Source organism: Ornithorhynchus anatinus, chromosome 2 (assembly GCF_004115215.2).
Source record: "Ornithorhynchus anatinus isolate Pmale09 chromosome 2, mOrnAna1.pri.v4, whole genome shotgun sequence".
Classification (NCBI taxonomy): Eukaryota; Metazoa; Chordata; class Mammalia; order Monotremata; family Ornithorhynchidae; genus Ornithorhynchus; species Ornithorhynchus anatinus.
The window spans coordinates 74,255,957-74,275,369 of NC_041729.1; the positions used below are offsets into that span (position 1 = coordinate 74,255,957).

General features: G+C 44.4%; 1 protein-coding gene across 3 annotated transcripts in view; it reads right to left on the reverse strand.

The window, feature by feature from the left end:
* Window positions 1-19,413, reverse strand: part of SERAC1 (serine active site containing 1) — a 58,651-nt gene that overhangs the window by 22,034 nt on the left and 17,204 nt on the right. For all 3 annotated transcript variants that reach the window (XM_029057387.1, XM_029057379.1, XM_029057394.1), the window contains 2 exons: window positions 12,952-13,065; window positions 7,999-8,161 (listed from right to left, as the gene is read on the reverse strand). In XM_029057387.1, the coding sequence (XP_028913220.1) occupies window positions 7,999-8,161; window positions 12,952-13,065 (277 nt within the window). The remainder of the gene's footprint in view (window positions 1-7,998; window positions 8,162-12,951; window positions 13,066-19,413) is intronic.

Below are 19,413 nucleotides of genomic sequence, written 5' to 3' on the forward strand. Positions count from 1 at the left end.
AGGAAAATGGGAGAAGAAGGGATAAGGAAGACAAAGAAAATGGTACTCATCGGTGCTTCTCTTTGTCAAGTGCCGCTTTTGAGTCTTTGGGATGGATGTTGTAGAAGGAGAGGGGATGCTGTGGGGCTGCCCAAGCTCACACCACTAAAAAGCAGCCAATATGCCCAATGCACATGGAGCTGCACAAGTGCAGCTGGAGCCACACCTGTGCATCTTCACTCGGGGTGATGTACCCTGCTAGATCCCCAAGTCGCTGGGCCTGGGCCAAGAGGGGCAGCTTGCATTCAGTGTTTCCTCTGCCTGCTGATGATAGCGAGCAGAAGAGGGGATGAGCCACACTCCCCCCACAAGCTCCCAGGCCAGGAGGGTAGGGCTAGGAGTAGAGTTGCCGTGTTGGCTCCATGGCACAGGCCATGCTAGCCCCAAAAGTCACAGGGACAAACCTAATAGAATCACCCCACAATGCCTAATCCACAGGAACTGTGTCATCCATGGGCCTGACAGAGTGAGAGCCCATGTGTGATTCATATGTATATAGAGCTCCCTCGGGTTATGTTTCATGCTTCATATGCAATTTTTAATTCTATTTTTAAAAGCCAAAAACATCCAAGTATTTTTTACTCAGCTAATGCTCCTCATCTCTCCCCGCATCTACGTTCCTGGGCTCTAGTTTGGCTCCTCATCCTCCTTGGACAACCTTGGGCTGTCTTGTGAACTTCTTTCCATTACTCAGGACAGATAAGACCTGGATATTCCACTTTGCATACAGTAGGTGCTCAGTAAATAGGCTTGAATAAATGTATGCTATAGTCACTTCATTTCTAATTACCAAGTGCTAGTACAGTGCTCTGGACACAGTAAGTGCTCAATAAATAAGATTGAATGAATGAATAATTACTATGCCCCACACAACGATTTCCTGGTTTGTTTTGGTTTTAATGGTATTTAAGTTCTTAACAAGGTGCTGAGGTTGATATGAACTCACAGAGTTGGACATGGTCCAGGTCCCACATGGGGCTCACGGTCTTAATCCCCATTTTTCTGATGATGTAACTGAGGCACGGAGATGTGAAGTGACTTGCCCAAAGGTCACAAAGCAGACATTTTCCTGTTGCTATCTCTTAGCGGTCCAAGGTTCGGTCCTTGAGATAGTCCTTCACTGTGTCTTTAAAATGTTTCTTTTCTCCTCTCTTTGCTTCTTTCCCATTTCAGCTCACGATATAGCAGCTATATGAGTATCTTGCTGACATCAGTTCTCCTCACTGGCCTGTCCAAAGGTGATGTAATGTACTGGTGAATGGACCTCTCCTTGTTCTGGTAATCAGTACATCTTTCCATGATGCTAGAGCGGTAGTAATAATAATAGTATTTGTTAAATATTAATTGTGTGCCAAGTACTGTGCTTAGTGCTGGGGTAATAATAATAATAATAATGATGGTATTTAGTAAGTGTTTACTATGTGGCAAGCACTGTTCTAAACACTGCTGTAGATACAAGCTAATCAGGTTGGACACAGTCCCTGTACCACATGGGCCTCACAGACTTAATCCCCATTTTACAGATGAGGGAACTGAGACACAGAAAGTAAAGTGACTTGCCTAGGTCACAAAGCAGACAAGTGGCAAAATTGGGATTAGAACCCAGGTCCTTCTGATATCCAGGCCTGTGATCTATCCACTAGGCCACATGGCCTGCTTCAGATGATGTGAGGGTTTGCTGCTCTGTAATAATAATAATAGTGGTGGTGTTTGTTAAGCACTGTACTAAGTGTTGGGGAGACAAAACATAAGCAGATTAGATGCAGTCCCTGCCCTTTGTGGAGCTCACAGTATAAGAAGGAAGGAATAACAGGTGTTTTAGCCCAGTTTTTACAGATGAGAAAACTGAGGCACAGGGTCTAGGTATTAGTCAATGTTTTTCATTTAAAAAATAAGAAACGAAGACTCAGCGACTGTGTTGATATTCAAGACTACATCAGTGGTGTTGGAGGCTTGTCATTTAAGTAGTATTCTCTGTTTTTTGGGAAAACTTTCACTGGGAATTTTCAAGAAAAAATATTTCATTGTATTATGCCAAATTAGAAAATATTTTAACTCATCTGAATTGTATTAGGAGGAACCTGCAGCATGTATTATTTTCATTTTAAGAACACTGATCAAAGTGGACACAATAACAAAGACTTCTTTTATGACAAGCCAAAAAAAAATTATTTTCTTACTTATTGAAGATACACTGAAATTTCCGGCATCATGGAGTTTAGGCTTGTATAGTTGGTATGAGGCGGGGTCGGGGGGGTGTTATGGATCTATTAATAAACACACACACATTAGCATAATCTGTTATGTTAGTTTTAGAGAAGACTAAAATTTCTGGATGATGTATAGGTAAATAGCAATTGAATAAAGCATAAGAAAGTTCCTAATCTCTTATCTCACACTAACAGATTCATATCTCCTGAGGTTTATTCAACATTTCCTGTAATACTGTTGAGAAGGAAATGAGGGATTATAAAATTTAATTCTATTCCCTTCTGCTTAGACTGTGAGCCCATGAGGCAGGAAATATCTCACCTGACTATTTCACATCTGTAATGTATTTATTTATATTAATGTCTCTCTCCCTCTCTAGATAAATATGACTGACTGACCTTGAGCAAGTTGAATAACTTAATTCATTCAATCATATTTATTGAACACTTACTGTGTGCAGAGCACTGTACTAAGTGCTTGGGAGAGTATAATATAACAGTTAATATAACAGTAAACAGACATATTTCCTACCCACAACAAGCTTACAATCTAGAGGGGGAGAAAGATATTACTATAAGTAATAATAATAATGATAGTATTTGTTAAGCACTTACTCTGTGCCAGGCACTATACTAAGTGCTGGGGTGGAGACAAGCAAATTGAGTTGGACACAGTCCCTGACCCACACAGGGCTCATAGTCTCAATCCCCATTTTACAAATAAGGTACCTGGGGCACAGAGAAGTGAAGTGACTCGTCCAAGGTCACATAGCAGGCATGTGGCAGAGCCAGAAACCTCAGATATAATAATAACAGTAATAATAATGTTGGTATTTGTTAAGCGCTTACTATGTGCCAAGCACTGTTCTAAGCACTGTGGTAGATACAAGTAAGCAGGTTGTCCTACATGGGGCTCACAGTCTTAATCCCCATTTTATAATAATAATAATAATGTTGGTATTTGTTAAGCGCTTACTATGTGCCGAGCACTGTTCTAAGCACTGGGGTAGACATAGGGGAATCAGGTTGTCCCACGTGGGGCTCACAGTTTTCATCCCCATTTTACAGATGAGGGAACGGAGGCACAGAGAAGTTAAGTGACTTGCCCACAGTCACACAGCCGACAAGTGGCAGAGCTGGGATTCGAACTCATGAGCCCTGACTCCAAAGCCCGTGCTCTTTCCACTGAGCCACGATTTTACAGATGAGGTCACTGAGGCACAGAGAAGTTAAGTGACTTGCCCAAAGTCAAACAGCTGATAAGTGGTGGAGCCGGGATTAGAACCCAATTATTATACATAATTGCTGTGGGGCTGGGAAGGGGGATGAATAAAGGGAGTAAGTCGGGGTGACGCAGAAGGGAGTGGGAGAAGAGGAAAGGAGAGCTCAGTCAGGGAAGCCCTCTTGGAGGAGATGTGCCTTCAATAAGGCTTTGAAGACAGGGAGAGTAATCGTCTCTTGGATTTGAGAAGGGAGGGCTTTCCAGGCCAGACGTGGGTGATTCCCTCATCTGCAAAATGGGGATTTAAAACCAGTTCCTCCTTAGAATATGAGCCCCACGTGGGACCTGATTATCTTTTATGTACCTCAACGCTTAGTACAGTCCTTGGCATAGAGTGAGCACTTCACAAATAACCCTGTTATTAAAAAAAAAGCACAGTAGCCAATGCCATCAGAAAGGACAGCTAGAATAACTGCTGTCTGGGACTGTGTTGGGCCACCTTGTCCTGAGGCCATCCTGCTGACCCCAGCCTGTTCCGGCCAGACCACTCTGCCCCTAGGAAGGCAGGATAAGTGCCTCAAAGATGGCAGGGTGACAGCATAAGCACTAGCAGGGGTAAATAGGTGAGGGGTAAATACCTTCCTGCTTGCCCACTGTGAGACCCACATACTGACCAGTCAAACCCATGGGGTACCCACAGCAAAAATGAGGGCAGGCATAGACTTTTTTTTTACAGGTACATAATCAATCAATCAGTCAAACATTTATTAAGTGCTTACTAAGTGCAAAGTACGGTACTAAGCGCTTGGGAGAGGGCAGTACAATTGAATTAGCAGACTCATTCCCTGCCCATAATGAGCTAATTTTCTCCACATATGAGTAGTCTGCAGGTTTCTGGTGGGTCTGAGTACTAAACAGCACGTCGATGCAGCTCTTTACTACAAGTACAGGGAGAAGAATAAGGTTCAACAAGGGAAGGAGTGTGGACTAGTGGTTAGAGCATGGGCCTGGAAGTCAGAAGAACCTAGGTTCTAATCCTGACTCCACCACTTGTCTGCTGTGGGTGATCTTGGGCATGTCATTACACTTCTCTGTGCCTGTTATCTCATCTGTAAAATGGGGATTAAGACTGTGAGCCCCATTTGGGACATGGACTGTGTATGACCTGATTATCTTGTATTTACCCCTGCACTTAGTACAGTGCCTGAGACACAAAGTAATAAATACCATTAAAAAAAAAATGAGAAAAATACCCCACAGCATTGCTGTGCAGCTAAGTTAAGCACCTTAGAAGTGCTTGTCATTTTTTATCAAGTTTGAATTATTTGAAAAACGTATTAGACAACAATTATCTTGCCCAGATTGGACTGCTTTGAATCCCTACTTAAAAATTTTGAATCCTGTAATTTGGGTCAAGCTGGTTCCAGGTTTGGTGGGGGACTCAGCACTTCAAAACTAGGAACCGGTCCCACTCAGAACTCTCTGGCCACGCAGCCACAATGGGGGTTCAGAACCTCCAGGCCTTGACCACCCCAACAACAAGCCAAACAGCACTGAATGCTCTTGGGAATACACAGAGGGCAATACACACATTTGCAATGTGTTTCACCCCTCCCCCCGCATAAAGCTATGTGAGGCTTCTACACCAAGTATTCTCAAGCAATCAAGTTTATTGAACATGAACATTTACTGTGTTCAGAGCACCACTCCCAGACACTAGATGCAAAGAGGGAGGGGGTCAACAAGAATTACACTAGAGTCTCACAAAAAAACTCCAATGATTATTACAATAAATAATGAACTAATATAAATCTTGACATCATTATTGTTTCTAAAACATGGGTGGTAAACATCCATACTCCAGTCTTCCAGAGGCAAGGTTTACTTTTATATGTTTTAGCAGTTGAGCTTCTATTACTGTACAGCTTTCAGATAGCTTATTGGTATTTGTTAAGCGCTTACTATGTGCAGAGCACTGTTCTAAGCGCTGGGGTAGATACAGGGTAATTAGGTTGTCCCACGTGAGGCTCACAGTCTTCATCCCCATTTTACAGATGGGGTAACTGAGGCACAGAGAAGTTAAGTGACTTGCCCACAGTCACACAGCTGACAAGTGGCAGAGCCAGGAGTCGAACCCATGACCTCTGACTCGGAAGCCCGGGCTTTTTCCACTGATATGTAATTTCATGAACTCTCCCACTGACATTATCCAACCTCAGAATCCCTCTTGTATGAATTGGAATGGGAACAGATACAAATCCAACACTCCCCTTGATGACAATCACGTCTACAAATGACTAAAGTGTCCCCCTACTCTCCGCCCTGCTTGGTCTACTAACCATCAGTGAGCCAGCAAACCTGTCTCCCACATTTCTTTCGGGTGTAGTTGAGGAGAGGAGGGTGCAGAGGGCTTCATAAAAATAAGGCAGGCACCGCAAAACAATCTGGGGACCTTGCAACTGTGCTAGGAAACTCAGCTCTTTTCAGCACAGGAACAGAGGCTCTGGTCAGCTATCGGAGGCCTGTGATGAGCAGAGCTATGCTCTCCCAGCTGGAAACCCGTGGGGGCAATGGTCCTCATTGCCCTCGTGGAATTGAAACTGTGCTAACCTCTTTCATACTTTCTGCTTTCAGATGAGATTGGAAAATCAGCAAATAACAAGAGCACTAAAGGTGGCAATGCAGCCTTTGTAAACCCTCGTCAACTTGATGGGATCGCCATTCCAAGGTAGCTTTCTTTCTTACCACTTTTTAAAACAATTTTAGAAATTCATTTTAATAAGTTTAGATTTATAAAGGGATTCACATAAAGAGCCAACAGTTTTTTTGTTTTTGGTGGGTTGGGTTTTTTTAATCAAAACAATGACTTTCTTTCCTTCTGGAGCACAAACCAAAAAGCATCAAATGGTTTTGTTCCATTTTGCCAAAATCATCATCCACATCTTCAGCTATTCAAATAATACAGTCCTATAAATGGACTAAATAACTTAGCCTCACATATTGTACGTATAAGAGTGTGGAGGGTGAATAGCTTTAGGGTTATGTGTGAAAATTCTATATGGGTTTTTTTTTGGACAATGGCAGTAAGGTAATTGGAGAATAAAATACATAACAATAATAAAAATAATAATACTAGTACTTGTTAAGCACATACTATGTTTCAAACACAAGCACTGTTCTAAGTGCTGGGGTAGATACAAGTTAACCAGGTTGGACACAGTCCCTGTACCACATGGGGCTTAAACTCTTAAATCCCATTTTATAGATGAGGTAACTGAGGTCCAGAGAAAACCTAAGCCAGAAAGCCGCAAAATGCAAAATTTGAGGATCAAGTACTATATGCCTGTTTTTAGAAGGGTTTTACTCTGCTAACTTGTCTCTAGGACACGGACTGGGAGATGGAGGAATGAGAGCATGGGCTTTGGAGTCAGTGCTCATGAGTTCGAATCCCAGCTCTGCCACTTGTTGGCTGTGTGACTGTGGGCAAGTCACTTAACTTCTCTGTGCCTCAGTTCCCTCATCTGTAAAATGGGGATTAAGACTGTGAGCCCCACGTGGGACAACCTGATTCCCCTATGTCTACCCCAGCGCTTAGAACAGTGCTCGGCACATAGTAAGCGCTTAACAAATACCAACATTAATTAATTAACATTTCAGTAGGTAAAGGTTAGGCCTCAAAGGCAATGGTTCACCTTCAAGAAGATAATACACTGATCCAAGTGGAGGCCTGTTCTTTTAGAGCCCTCATGAGTGGGGGTTCCGATTGGCTGGGCACAAGGAGCAATCAGTCACACAGTGGCTAGGCAGAGTCCAGCTCAGCACCATTAGTCAGGATGCTTAGTTTCCCAGGCCTCCATCCCTAACTGTGGTGCAGCTTTGGGAATCCCTGGGTAATCTGAGGGAGCAGTAGCGTGGCTTAGTGGATAGAGAATGGGCCTGGGAATCAGAAGGACCTGGGTTCTAAACCTGGCTCTACCACACTTATGCTGTGTGACCTTGGGCAAGTCACTTCACTTCTCTGGGCCTCAGTTACCACAGCTGAAAATGGGGACGAAGAGCACGAACCCCATGTAGGACAGGGACTGTGTCCAACCTAACTTGAATCTACTCCAGTGCTTAGAACAGTGCTTGGTATATTGTAAGTGCTTAACAGGTATTATTATTATTATCATCCCAGGGAATTCATTCATTCATTCAATCGTATTTATTGAGCACTTACTGTGTGCAGAGCACTGTACTAAGCACTTGGAATATACAATTCAGCAACAGATATAGTCCCTGCCCAACAACAGGCTCACAGTCTGAAAGGGGGAAACAGAAAACAAAACTGCTCCCAGAGGCCCGATCCAGGCCTGAGGCCCTGTGCAGGTCAGGAGCAGGCCCCCAGTATGATGGCGAGGTCCCTGGGGCTGCCCTGATCTTCCATGAACACCTTTCCATAGACCTCAAGTGCATCCTGAAGTATTTCTAATATGATTAAAAAAAAAATGCACGTGGCTATGAGAATGTAATACATAAAGAGAGTACCTGAGCGTACTATAGCTGAATGAAGATTTTCATGCAAAGCCATATTCCCAATGATGCGAACTATGTTTCTCTGGATTTTGGGGCTCTCCTTATGAAGTTCGTATATCCTCTGGAGTAGCTGCAGGCCTCCATTTGCTTCAATTTTATCGCAGTGAGCCGACACCTACCGTTATAAATACAGTAAAACTAGCTGGATTCAATACAGATACTTGAAGCTAAATAAGACAAAAAGAGCCCACTTGGGCTGCCCGTTGGGTCTAACCTTTAAAACACTGCACTGATGAAACTGAACTCCAGTTTTATTGTTTGTGATATTTCTTCTAAATTCAAATATCAGTACCCCTAGATATGCGCCTCTGATAGATAATCAACCATGTGGACCAGGTAATCCTTAAAGTTGGAGACTTCAGGCAATACAGCTCATTATTCAGGCCACTATTTTCCTATGTCTTCTCTATGTGATCACCAAAAACCAAAGTCTGCAGGCAATCTGCCCTGAGGCAAGCTCCTAACTCCACAGAAGGGATGAGAGATTATGACCACTAGTGACGGGGACAAAACCGAAATTTTCTGAACAAAGAAATGACAAATCCTCATGTTTAATGGCTCGATTTTTTCATCTCACTTTCAAAAGAATGCAAAGGAGGTTTGCAACAAATTCTACTTATTCAAATGAACTGAGTCATTTGCTTGAATTTGTGCATGAGGGGTTTAGAGGATACAGAATTGTGCCCTGCATTAGGTTCAGAGCCTATCCAATTAACAACTACTGCTGGGGATGTTAGAGGCTCTGTATAATCTTTCTTATCCTTCTAGGACCCTGGGAGCTGTCAGGAAAAGCTCCAGTGGGACAGCAGCATGGAGAAGGCAGTTCTGGAGGCTGGAAAATCCAAAATACTCTCCACCAAAGAGGAAGATAGGTGATACATGATTTCTGGGACTGGCCCAAATAAGCAGGGCTTAACTGGCTCAGAAATCACCCCCCAAAAATCCTGGCATGAAGGCTTCACAGTGGGAGAAGAGAGGGTTTGGGGAGCATGAAATCCTTGATCCATCAATCGATAAATCAGTATTTTAGTGCTTACCATGGGCAGAGCACCGTAATAAGCACTGGGGAAGGTCCAATACAACCAAGTCAGTTGACATGATGCCTATCCACAAGGAACTTACTTTCTAACTCACTCACAGCAGTTACTTAATAATAATGACAGTAATAACTGTGGCATTTGATAAGTACTTACGGTGTGCATATCACTGTACTAAATGCGGAGGTAGACACAAGATATTCAGGTTGGAAACAGTCCCTGTCCCACATGGGGCTCACCGTCTTAAATCCGTTTCCAGGTGAGGAAACTGAGGCTCCAAGAAACTAAGTGACTTGCCCAAGGACATTCAGCAAACAAGTGGCAGAGCTTAGATTAGAACCCAGGTCATCTACTCCCAGGCCCATGCTTTTTCCACTAGGTCACATTTCTTCCCATTAACGTCTCTCCTGCTTCTGGGCATATCTCTCCACTCTGCCAAAATCGCCAATGGTTGCCCATTCATCTCCATAGCAAACAGAAACTCCAGTCTTTAAGTTACCTAATCAACCAACTCTCTTACTCTAATTTATCCATTCTTTTCTGCCACTATACCCCAAGTTTACATGTTTCAATCAAGCTAACTTATTCACTGGGCCTCATATTCACCCCAGGTTCAGTCCCACAGCACCATGCCCAGGGCCCAAAACATAGAAGCAGCATGACCTAGTGGATACAGCACAGATCGGAGAGTTAGAAGGACCTGGGTTCTAATTCCGGCTCCACCACTTGTCTGCTGAGTGATCTTGGGCAACTCACTTAACTTCTCTTTCCCTCATTTACCTGATCTGTAAAATGGGGATTAACATTATGAGCACTCATTCATTCATTCAATTGTATTTATTGAGCACTTACTGTGTGCAGATCATTGTACTAAGCACTTGGAATTTACAATTCGGCAACAGATAGACAATCCCTGCCCAACAATGGGCTCACAGTCTAAAAGGGAGAGACAGACAGCAAAACAAAACATCATGTGGGACATGGACTATGTCCACCTGCATTAGCTTGTATCTACCACAGCGCTTAGTAGGGTCCCTGGCATAGAGTAAGTGTTTAACAAATACCATAAAAAGTAAGTTTTAATCCTTACAGTCTATTTTATAAAAATAAATATTCTCAGTATAGGCTTTATGTTGAAATCCCTTCTGCAAATGGGGAGCTAATTTCACATTAGAGCTAATCTAAATTCCTCCCAGTGTGAATATCACTTCCCTCCCAAGACTGGGAACTTAAGTAATGGCTGTTAGAAGTGCCCATTGACCACTGTCAGCAATACTACGTGTACCTCCCTCTGACTCTCTAGATATAATTTCTGAAGGAGCCCAGCAATAAAAGGAAGAAAATGTTTACATTAGTCACCACAGTTGTAGTTTTTGGCTAATAAGCAAAACTCCACCAAGTTGCATGGATTGTATCTGCACAAGACAGGTAATTTTGAGAATTTTTCCTTTTCATTTTATTTGAAACTACCCCGGGGCCCCAATCCGCCAAAGGAGGCCTGCAAAGAACTTGGAAAATACTAATAGTCCATTGAAGATGGTGATGATGATGATGATGATGATAATGGTGTTTATTAAGTGCGTATTCTGTGTTAAGCATTGTGCTAAGACTTGGGGAAGATATGAGATAATCAGATCAGATATAATCAATTGTATCTACTGTATCTATTAAGTGCTTTAGTGCTTGGGAGAATACATTACAATAGAGTTAATGGACACAAGAGTCTTACAATCTGGAGGGTGAGACAGTCATCAAAATCAATTATGGATAAGTACATAAGTGTTGTGGGACTTAACCTGGGGTGAATATGAGGCCCAGCAAATAAGTTATCTTGACTGGAAGGAAGAGTGGAAGCTGAGGTGTAGTGGTAGAAGAAAATAGGCAGATTAGAGGAAGAGAGTTGGTTGATTAGGTTACATAAAGACTGGAATTTTATTTGCTATGGAGAGGAATGGGCCCAGGGCCTCTGACTCCCAGGCCCATTCTTTAACATTAGTAAAAGCTAAAGCCAAACAAAATATAACAGGCAAAGGATTAAAAAAAGGGTGTTTTTTGCCAATCAAATGAGGCATGATGTTTGACTACATGCATGAATCACACACATTTACTTTTGAAATATATCCAGTTCTGCTATACCAAGTGGTTTCACTACATGTTGTAGATAGAACATGATGGAGTAATTTCAGAATAATGACAGAGCATTCAGAGTGGGATCCTTCCCACAATACATTCCTGCTCTGGTAAAACCCTGTCCACAAGAGGGCTGAGTAGATTTGGTGTAGAACAAGCAGTTGGGTATGTGGGTGTGACATTGCTCAAGATATGATGCTGCCTCACTTCTTCGTCTCTGCCTTAGCCTTCCTATACTGTATTATAAAGTTTTTCTGTTTCTGCAAGTTGAAAGTATTGAATACAGTAAAGCAGCAACGAGTGCAAGGGCGTAAAGCATTCTGCTAAGAGTGATTTTAACAATAATGCAGGAATTTGTATTGAAAACGATCAGTCAGGGTCATAGGTACCAACTTTTCATTTTGAGGACAGAGTTGGAAAGGGGGCGGGGACAGGCATTTCAGGGGCAATGAGGTCTGGGGTGTGATGGGCTTTATAAAGCAAACGGGACAGAAAGACACATTTTGGGTCCTTTCAATCTTGACTGGAAACTATTATTCATTCACTCATTCAATCTTATTTATTGAGCACTTATTGTGTGCTGAGCACTGAACTAAGCACTTTGCAAAGTAGGATGCAACAATAAATAGTGACATTCCCTGACCACCATGAGCTTAGAGTCTAGGGTGGGGGGGAGACAGACATCGATACAAATAAAATTACAGATATGTGCATAAGTGATGTACATAAGTGCTGTGGGTCTGGGAGAAGGAAAGGGCAAAGGGAGCAAGTCAGAGCAGTGTAGAAGGGAGTGGGAGATGAGGAAAAGTGGGGCTTAATCGGGAAGGCCTCTTGGAGGAGATGTGCCTTCAATAAGGCTTTGAAGAAGGGGAGAGTAATTGCCGGATTTGAGGAAGGAGGGTGCTCCAGGCCAGAGGCAAGACGTGGGCTAGAGGTCGGCGACGAGACAGGAGAGATCAAAGCACAGTGAGAAGCTTAGCACTAAAACGAAGTGTGCGGGCTGGGTTGCAGAAGGAGAGAAGTGAAGAATATAGGACGGGGCAAGGTGATGGAGAGCTTTAAAGCCAATGGTGAGGAGTTTTTGTTTAATATGGAGATGGATGAGCAACAACTGGAGTTTTTTGAGGAGCGTGGTGACATGTTCTGTATGTTTCTGTAGAAAAATGATCCAGGCAGCAGGGTGAAGTATGGACTGGAGTGGGGAAAGACAGGAGGCTGGGAGGTCTGCAAGGAGGCTGATGCAGTAATCCATGCAGGATAGGATGAGTGACTGTATTAACTTGGAAGCAGTTTGGATGGAGAGAAAAGAGCAGATTTTAGCAATGTTGCAAAGGTGGGACTAACAGGATTTGGTGAAGGATTGAATATGTGAGTTGAATAAGAGAAAGGAGTCAAGGATAATGCCAAGGATAACACCAAGGTTACAGGCTTGTGAGACAGGAAGGATGGTGGTGCCATCTATAGTGATGGGAGAGTCAGGGAAAAGTATTATCAGCGACCGGGGCTGAGCAAGACTGGCAATCTAGTACAAAACACAATTGGGCGGTAGCCATATCATCTTTGAATGTCTATCTGCTAATTCATTAATTCCCAGTGAATCAAAGATAACTAAAACTTGATTTTCCCATAACCTGAAGTCCTCCAAGACTACGTCCCCAACCCCTGCAGGATAGACCTCCCTGCACACAAGCTCCATTGTAAAAACTCAGCTGCTAAATAAGTTTTGAACACAAATTACCTCAGAATGTTTGACCAGGGCTTCTAAACAGAACATTTCAGCTGTTGCTGAAGGTACTTCACTCAAGCTCTCTGCGTAAGGAAGTCCACTGCCTCCGAAACACCACAAGCCACCCTAGAATAGATTAAAGATGGAAGCTTAGTTTGAAGAAAAATAATCACTCAATTGCCATTTCAAAACATGAAATAATTCAGAAAAAAACAAATGTATTGACTTTAAATGATTGAGAACAAAGTACTTATCATAACTGTCACTACATTGTAAACTTTAGGGCTTTAAAGCCCCAGAAAAGGTTATGAAAATGAAGCAAGTCTTCAGGATTTTCATGATTACTTTTCAATTACCTCCAAGGGCCAAGACAATGTTGACAAAAAAAGGTAGTTTATTTTTATCTGAAGCGTTGTCATATTAGTAGTAATCTTACTTAGGTGGCATTCATTATCAAACTCAAAAATGACTGCTGAACATTTTACTTCTTTTCTTTAACAAAATCAACCATAGCCAATCAAGAACATCATTTTTTAAGTTCATGAAAGTCACAAGGTTTACAATGAATTACCTGTAATTCAATTAACAAAGATTAATGTGTTTCTTTTCTATCATATAATTCCTATTCAGAAAGGTGATTGATTACCTGCATCTCCATCTCGCACATGAAAATCTTTAGACAAGTAATAAAAACCAGAACATCTGTTACATATTTTGGGCATAAAAATATGTTACTTAGAACATAATGTTATTCATTAGATTTCTTATTTCAATATTTTCCCATTTTGCCCTTAAACTGTAACATAGTTTCAGCCATCTAATAATATTTAGAACTAATGCTAAGTGCCAGGGTAGACACAAGGTCGTGAGATCAGACACAGTCCCGAATCCACTCTGGACTCACAATCTGTTTTACTCCATTTTACAGATGAGGAAACTGAAGCAGAGAGAGCTTAACTGACATATCCATGGTCACACAGTAGGCCAGTGGTGGAGCTGGGATCTAACTCAGGTCTCTTGACTCTGTGCCCTGTGATCTTTCTACCAGGACTATGCCTCCATTCATTCATTCATTCAATAGTATTTATTGAGAGCTTACTATGTTCACAGCACTGTACTAAGTGCTTGGAATGTACAATTCGGGGACAAATAGACCAAATCCCTGCCCAATGACGGGCTCACAGTCTAATCGGGGGAGACAGACAAAAACAAGACAACATAATCACGATAAATAGAATCAAGGGGATGTGCACCTCATTAACAAAATAAATAGGGTAATAAAAATATATACAAATGAGCACAGTGCTGAGGGGAGGGGGAGGAGAAGGGGGAGGAGCAGAGGGAAAGGGGGTTTAGCTGAGGGGAGGTGAAGGAGGAAGGGGGAGGAGCGGAGGGGGAGCAGAGAGGGAGCAGAGGGAAAAGGGGTAGCTCAGTCTGGGAAGGCCTCTCGGAGGAGGTGAGCTCTCAGTAGGGCTTTGAAGAAGGGAAGAGAGTCTGGCGGAGGTGAGGAGGGAGGGCATTCCAGGACAGCGGTAGGACATAGGCTAGAGGTCGATGGCAGGATAGACGTGAACGTGGGACGGTGAGGAGGTGAGCGGCAGAGGAGTGGAGCATCCAGGGTGGGCAGTAGAAAAAGAGAAGGGAGGTGAGGTAGGAGGGGGCAAGGTGATGGAGAGCCTTGAAGCCCAGAGTGAGAAGTTTTTGTTTTGTGCGGAGGTTGATGGGTAACCACTGGAGGTTTTTAAGGAGGGGAGTGACATGCCCAGAGCATTTCTGCAGGAAGATGATCTGGGCAGCGGAATGAAGAATAGACTCGAGTGGAGAGAGACAGGAGGAAGGGAGGTCAGAGAGAAGGCTGACACAATAATCCAGCCGGGATATTATGAGAGCTTGTATGAGCATGATAGCAGTTTGGACGAAAAGGAAAGGGCGGATCTTGGCGATATTGTGAAGGTGAGACCGGCAGGCATTGGTGACAGATTGGATGTGTGAGGTGAATGAGAGAGCTGAGTCAAGGATGACACCAAGGTTGCGGGCCTGTAAGATGGGAAGGATGGTCATGCCGTCCACAGTGACGGGAAGTCGGGAAGAGGACAGGGCTTGGGTGGAAAGATAAGGAGCTCAGTTCTGGACATGTTGAGTTTTAGGTGGCGGGCAGATATCCAGGTGGAGACGTCCTGGAGGCAGGAGGAGATACCAGCCTGAAGGGAGGAGGAGAGAACAGGGGAGGAGATGTAGATTTGGGTGTCATCTGCATAGAGATGATAGTTGAAGCTATGGGAGCAAATAAGTTCACCAGGGAGTGAGTATAGATGGAGAATAGAAGAGGGCCAAGAACTGACCCTTGAGGAACCCCTACAGTTAGAGGATGGGAGGGGGAGGAGGAGCCCGCGAAGGAGACCGAGAATGAACGGCCAGAAAGATAAGAGGAGAATCAGGAGAGAACGGAGTCTGTGAAGCCAAGGTGAGATAAGGTGTGGAGGAGAAGGGGATGGTCGACAGTGTCAAAGGCAACTAAGAGGTCGAGGATGATTAGGATAGAGTAGGAGCCATTGGATTTGGCAAGAAGGAGGTCACGGGTGACTTTTGAGAAAGCAGTCTCGGTAGAGTGGAGGGGACAGAAGGCAGATTGGAGGGGGTCCAGGAGAGAGTTGGAGTTAAGGAATTCAAGGCAGCGAGTGTAGATGACTCGTTCTAGAAGCTTGGAAAGGAAGGGTAGGAAGGAGATAGAAAAAATAACTGGAAGGGGAAGTGGGGTCGAGAGAGGGTTTTTTTAGGATGGGGGAGACATGGGCATGTTTGAAGGCAGAGGAGAAGGAGCCATTGGAGAGTGAGCGGTTAAAGATAGAAGTTAAGGAGAGGAGGAGGGAAGGGGCGATGGTTTTTATAAGGTGAGCGGGAATGGGGTCTGAAGCACAGGTGGATGGGGTGGCACTTGCGACGAGGGAGATCTCCTCTGAGGATACTGCAGGGAAGAATGGGAAAGTAGGGGAGAGGGTTGGGGGGGTCGGGGGGAAGCAGAAGGGGGAGGGGTGACTTTGGGGAGCTCACACCTGATTGCATTAATTTTCGTGATGAAGTAGGTGGCCAGATCGTTGAGGGTGAGGGATGGGCGAGGGGAAGGAACAGGGGGCCTGAGGAGAGAATTAAAAGTCCAGAACAATTGGCAGAGGTGATGGGCATGGGCGTCAATGAGGGAAGAAAAGAAGTTTTGCCTGGTGGAGGAGAGGGCAAAGTTAAGGCAGGAAAGGATAAATTTAAAATGAATACGCTTAGCTTGGTGCTTGGACCTTCGCCAGCAGCGCTCAGCAGCTCGAGCATAAGAGCGAAGGAGGCGGACAAAGGCTGAGATCCAGGGCTGCGGGTTAGTGGAGGGAAAGGGAGGGTGTGTGAGTTGAAATGAGTAGAAAGGGTGGAGTTGAGAGCGGTAACCTGATCATCGAGAGTGGGAAGAGAGGATAGGGAGGCAAGGTGGAGAGAGATGCTTTGGGAAAGACGGATGGGATGAAGAGAGCAGAGGTCTCTGTGGAGGAGTAATACAGATTTGCAGGGGGAGAGAGTGTGAGAGAGGAGGCAGGTGAGAAGGTTATGGTCCGAGAGAGGGATTGCAGAGTTGGTGAGAGAGTAGATAGTGCAGCAGTAAGAGATGATGAGATTGAGGGTGTGATCAAGTTGGTGAGTGGGCGAGGTGTGGTGGAGCAGGAGGTTGGCAGAGTCAAGGAATGCTGGCAGGTGGGTGGCAGAGGAGTCGTCAGGTATATCAATGTGGACGTTGACGTCTCCGAGGATAAGAGTGGGCAGAGAGAAGGAAGGTGAGAAAGGGGTCAAGGTGGTTGAAGAAGTTGGAGGCCCCTGGATACACATACACACACACACTGATAATAATAATCTTGATAATACTACTTGGGGCATTTGTTAAGCACTTATTGTGAGCCACTGTACTAAGCGGTGGGGTGGATTCAAGCAAATTGGGTTGAACACAGTCCCTGCCTGACACGGGGCTCACAGTCTTAACTGCCAGTTCATAACTGAGGAAGCTGAGGCACAGAGAAGTTAACTGACCGAGTTAAATGACAGCAAAGTAGCAGAGCCTTATATAGCCATCATCACATTGTAGGATATGTTTTCATAGGATATATTTTCCCTTGGGAAGGGAAAACTCAGGTAATTTGTAGCTTACTGTTCCACAGCCCACAATGACAGGACAACTGAGTCCTTTAAATTAAAAATGACACTCTAGATCCTTCTCTACCACCCCTCTCCCTTTGTCCCTTCCCCTCCACTATTCCTAGGGATTTTCTTGACCCCCCATTTACCACAAATATGATCCTCTCTACCCTGCCCACCTACCTATTACTACTTTAGTTATTATTTTTTAATCAAGGACCCCGCAGTTTACACCAAAGCTTCGAGCTACCACCACCCCTTCCAATCAATCAGTCAATCCTATTTATTGAGTGCTTACTGTGTACAGAGCACAGAACTAAGGAGTACATCCAGCAGAACGAGGGGCAGGAAAATGCTAGGGAGACCCAGGTGGAACCCCAGTGCCCAAATCCCTGGGTCCTGGTCCGGTCTCCTAGCCCAAAAGGCAGAGAAACTGTTCAGTTTAAGTCCACCACTCTTCCCTCACCTTTCTCAAAATCCTCTGTCAAAATCCCTGCTGTAACTCCTGGTAAGCACCCCTGCCACAGTTAGCTGCCTGTCAGGTGACTTTGCATCACTTTAGCCCTGGGCATTTCCAGCTATGGTAAGAGACAGCAATTCCTGTCTGAGCCGCTCACCCTCGGGGGTTGCAGCTAATGAATGCGAAGCAGGAAAGGAGAAGGGGCTGAACTGGTTTTTCCTCACTTATACCACAGGGAGCACGGAATCAGGGTAGGAGAGAAGAGCTCCCCCTCCCTTCCATTCCCACTCCATCTATGCTCCCTCCCTTCCCAAGCTCCTGCTGTAGCAAGAACCAGCCAGCTACTCACTGATTTGAATGCTACACTCTGTTATACTGTACTATCCTGAGCACTTAATACAGTGCTCTGTATACAGTAAGCGTTCAATCAAAAGGACTGATTAATTGACAACAGAGGCAGGGTACAGGGAGGGAAAAGTTGGGGGGGTTTGCAGACTCAGGGCTAAGTCCGCAGTATTGCAGGAAGTAACTCTGGATTTTAAATATGTTGGTACCTGGGAACCAGGGGTATGCTTGTACAAGGAACTAAGAGTTTGTGTCTCACAAATAGGTCTGTCAACTTTGGTGCTGAGCTGGAAGCAAGTTTACAGTTAGCTGTGAAATGAACGCCCCATGGATCCTGGACAACCTGGCAGTTGGGAAGAATAAACTGTACTCCCCTTTTCCCAATGGCGATAAAGGGCTAAGACTTACCATAGTTTGAATTTCCTCCATTTAACCAAGCCCAGGGAATAATCCTACCTAAATAACCTTTACCTGTAGCTCTCTCTCCTGCCTCACTGGCCACCCCCACTAATTTACACTAAATCCCCCAGCCGGGGTCTGCCTCCCTGCCTCCCCAAATCCAAGACGCTAGTTCTTCCCAAATTCAAAACCCTCCTAAAATGGTACCTCCTCCAAAAGCCTCCTCCAAGTAGTTCCTGCAACCCATGTTGTACAAACCCACTTGCGAATCCCAGCACTTATTCCTCCTCATTTGTAGCATTTTTGTATATTTGGTCAACTGTATGTCCAATTACTTATTTTATTCTATTTGCAAAAATTTTTCCATTGTTTCCCCAATTAGACTTTAAGTGCACTGTAGGCTCAGATTGAATCACTTCTCTGTTTGGTACTTCCCAAGTTCAGTGTACTGTACCCACGGATACTCAAAATACTATCACGTCCACCAATAGTAATAATAACTGTGGTATGTTAAATACATGTCCAAAACTGAGCTCCTTATCTTCCCTCCCAAGACCTGTCCTCTTCTTGACTTCCCTATCACTGTGGATGGTACGACCATCCTTCCTGTTTCTCAAGCCCGCAACTTCAGTGTCATCTTTGACTCGGCTCTCTCATTCACCCCATTCAACCAATCCGTCACCAAAACTTGCCGGTCTCACCTTTATAATATCGCCAAGATCTGCCCTTTCCTCTCCACCCAAACAGCTCTCTTAGTGGTACAGGCTCTCATAATATCCCGGCTGGATTATTGTGTCAGCCTTCTCTCTGATCTCCCTTCTTCCTGTCTCTCCCCGCTCCAGTCTATTCTTTATTCCGCTGCCCGGCTCATCTTCCTGCAGAAATGCTCTGGGCATGTCACTCCCCTTCTTAAAAACCTCCAGTGGTTGCCTATCAACCTCCGCACGCAACAAAAACTTCTCACTCTAGGCTACAAGGCTCTCCATCACCTTGCCCCCTCCTACCTATCCTCCCTTCTCTCTTTCTACTGCCCATCCCACATGCTCCACTCCTCTGCCGCCCACCTCCTCACCATCCCCCATTTTCGCCTATCCTGTCGACCC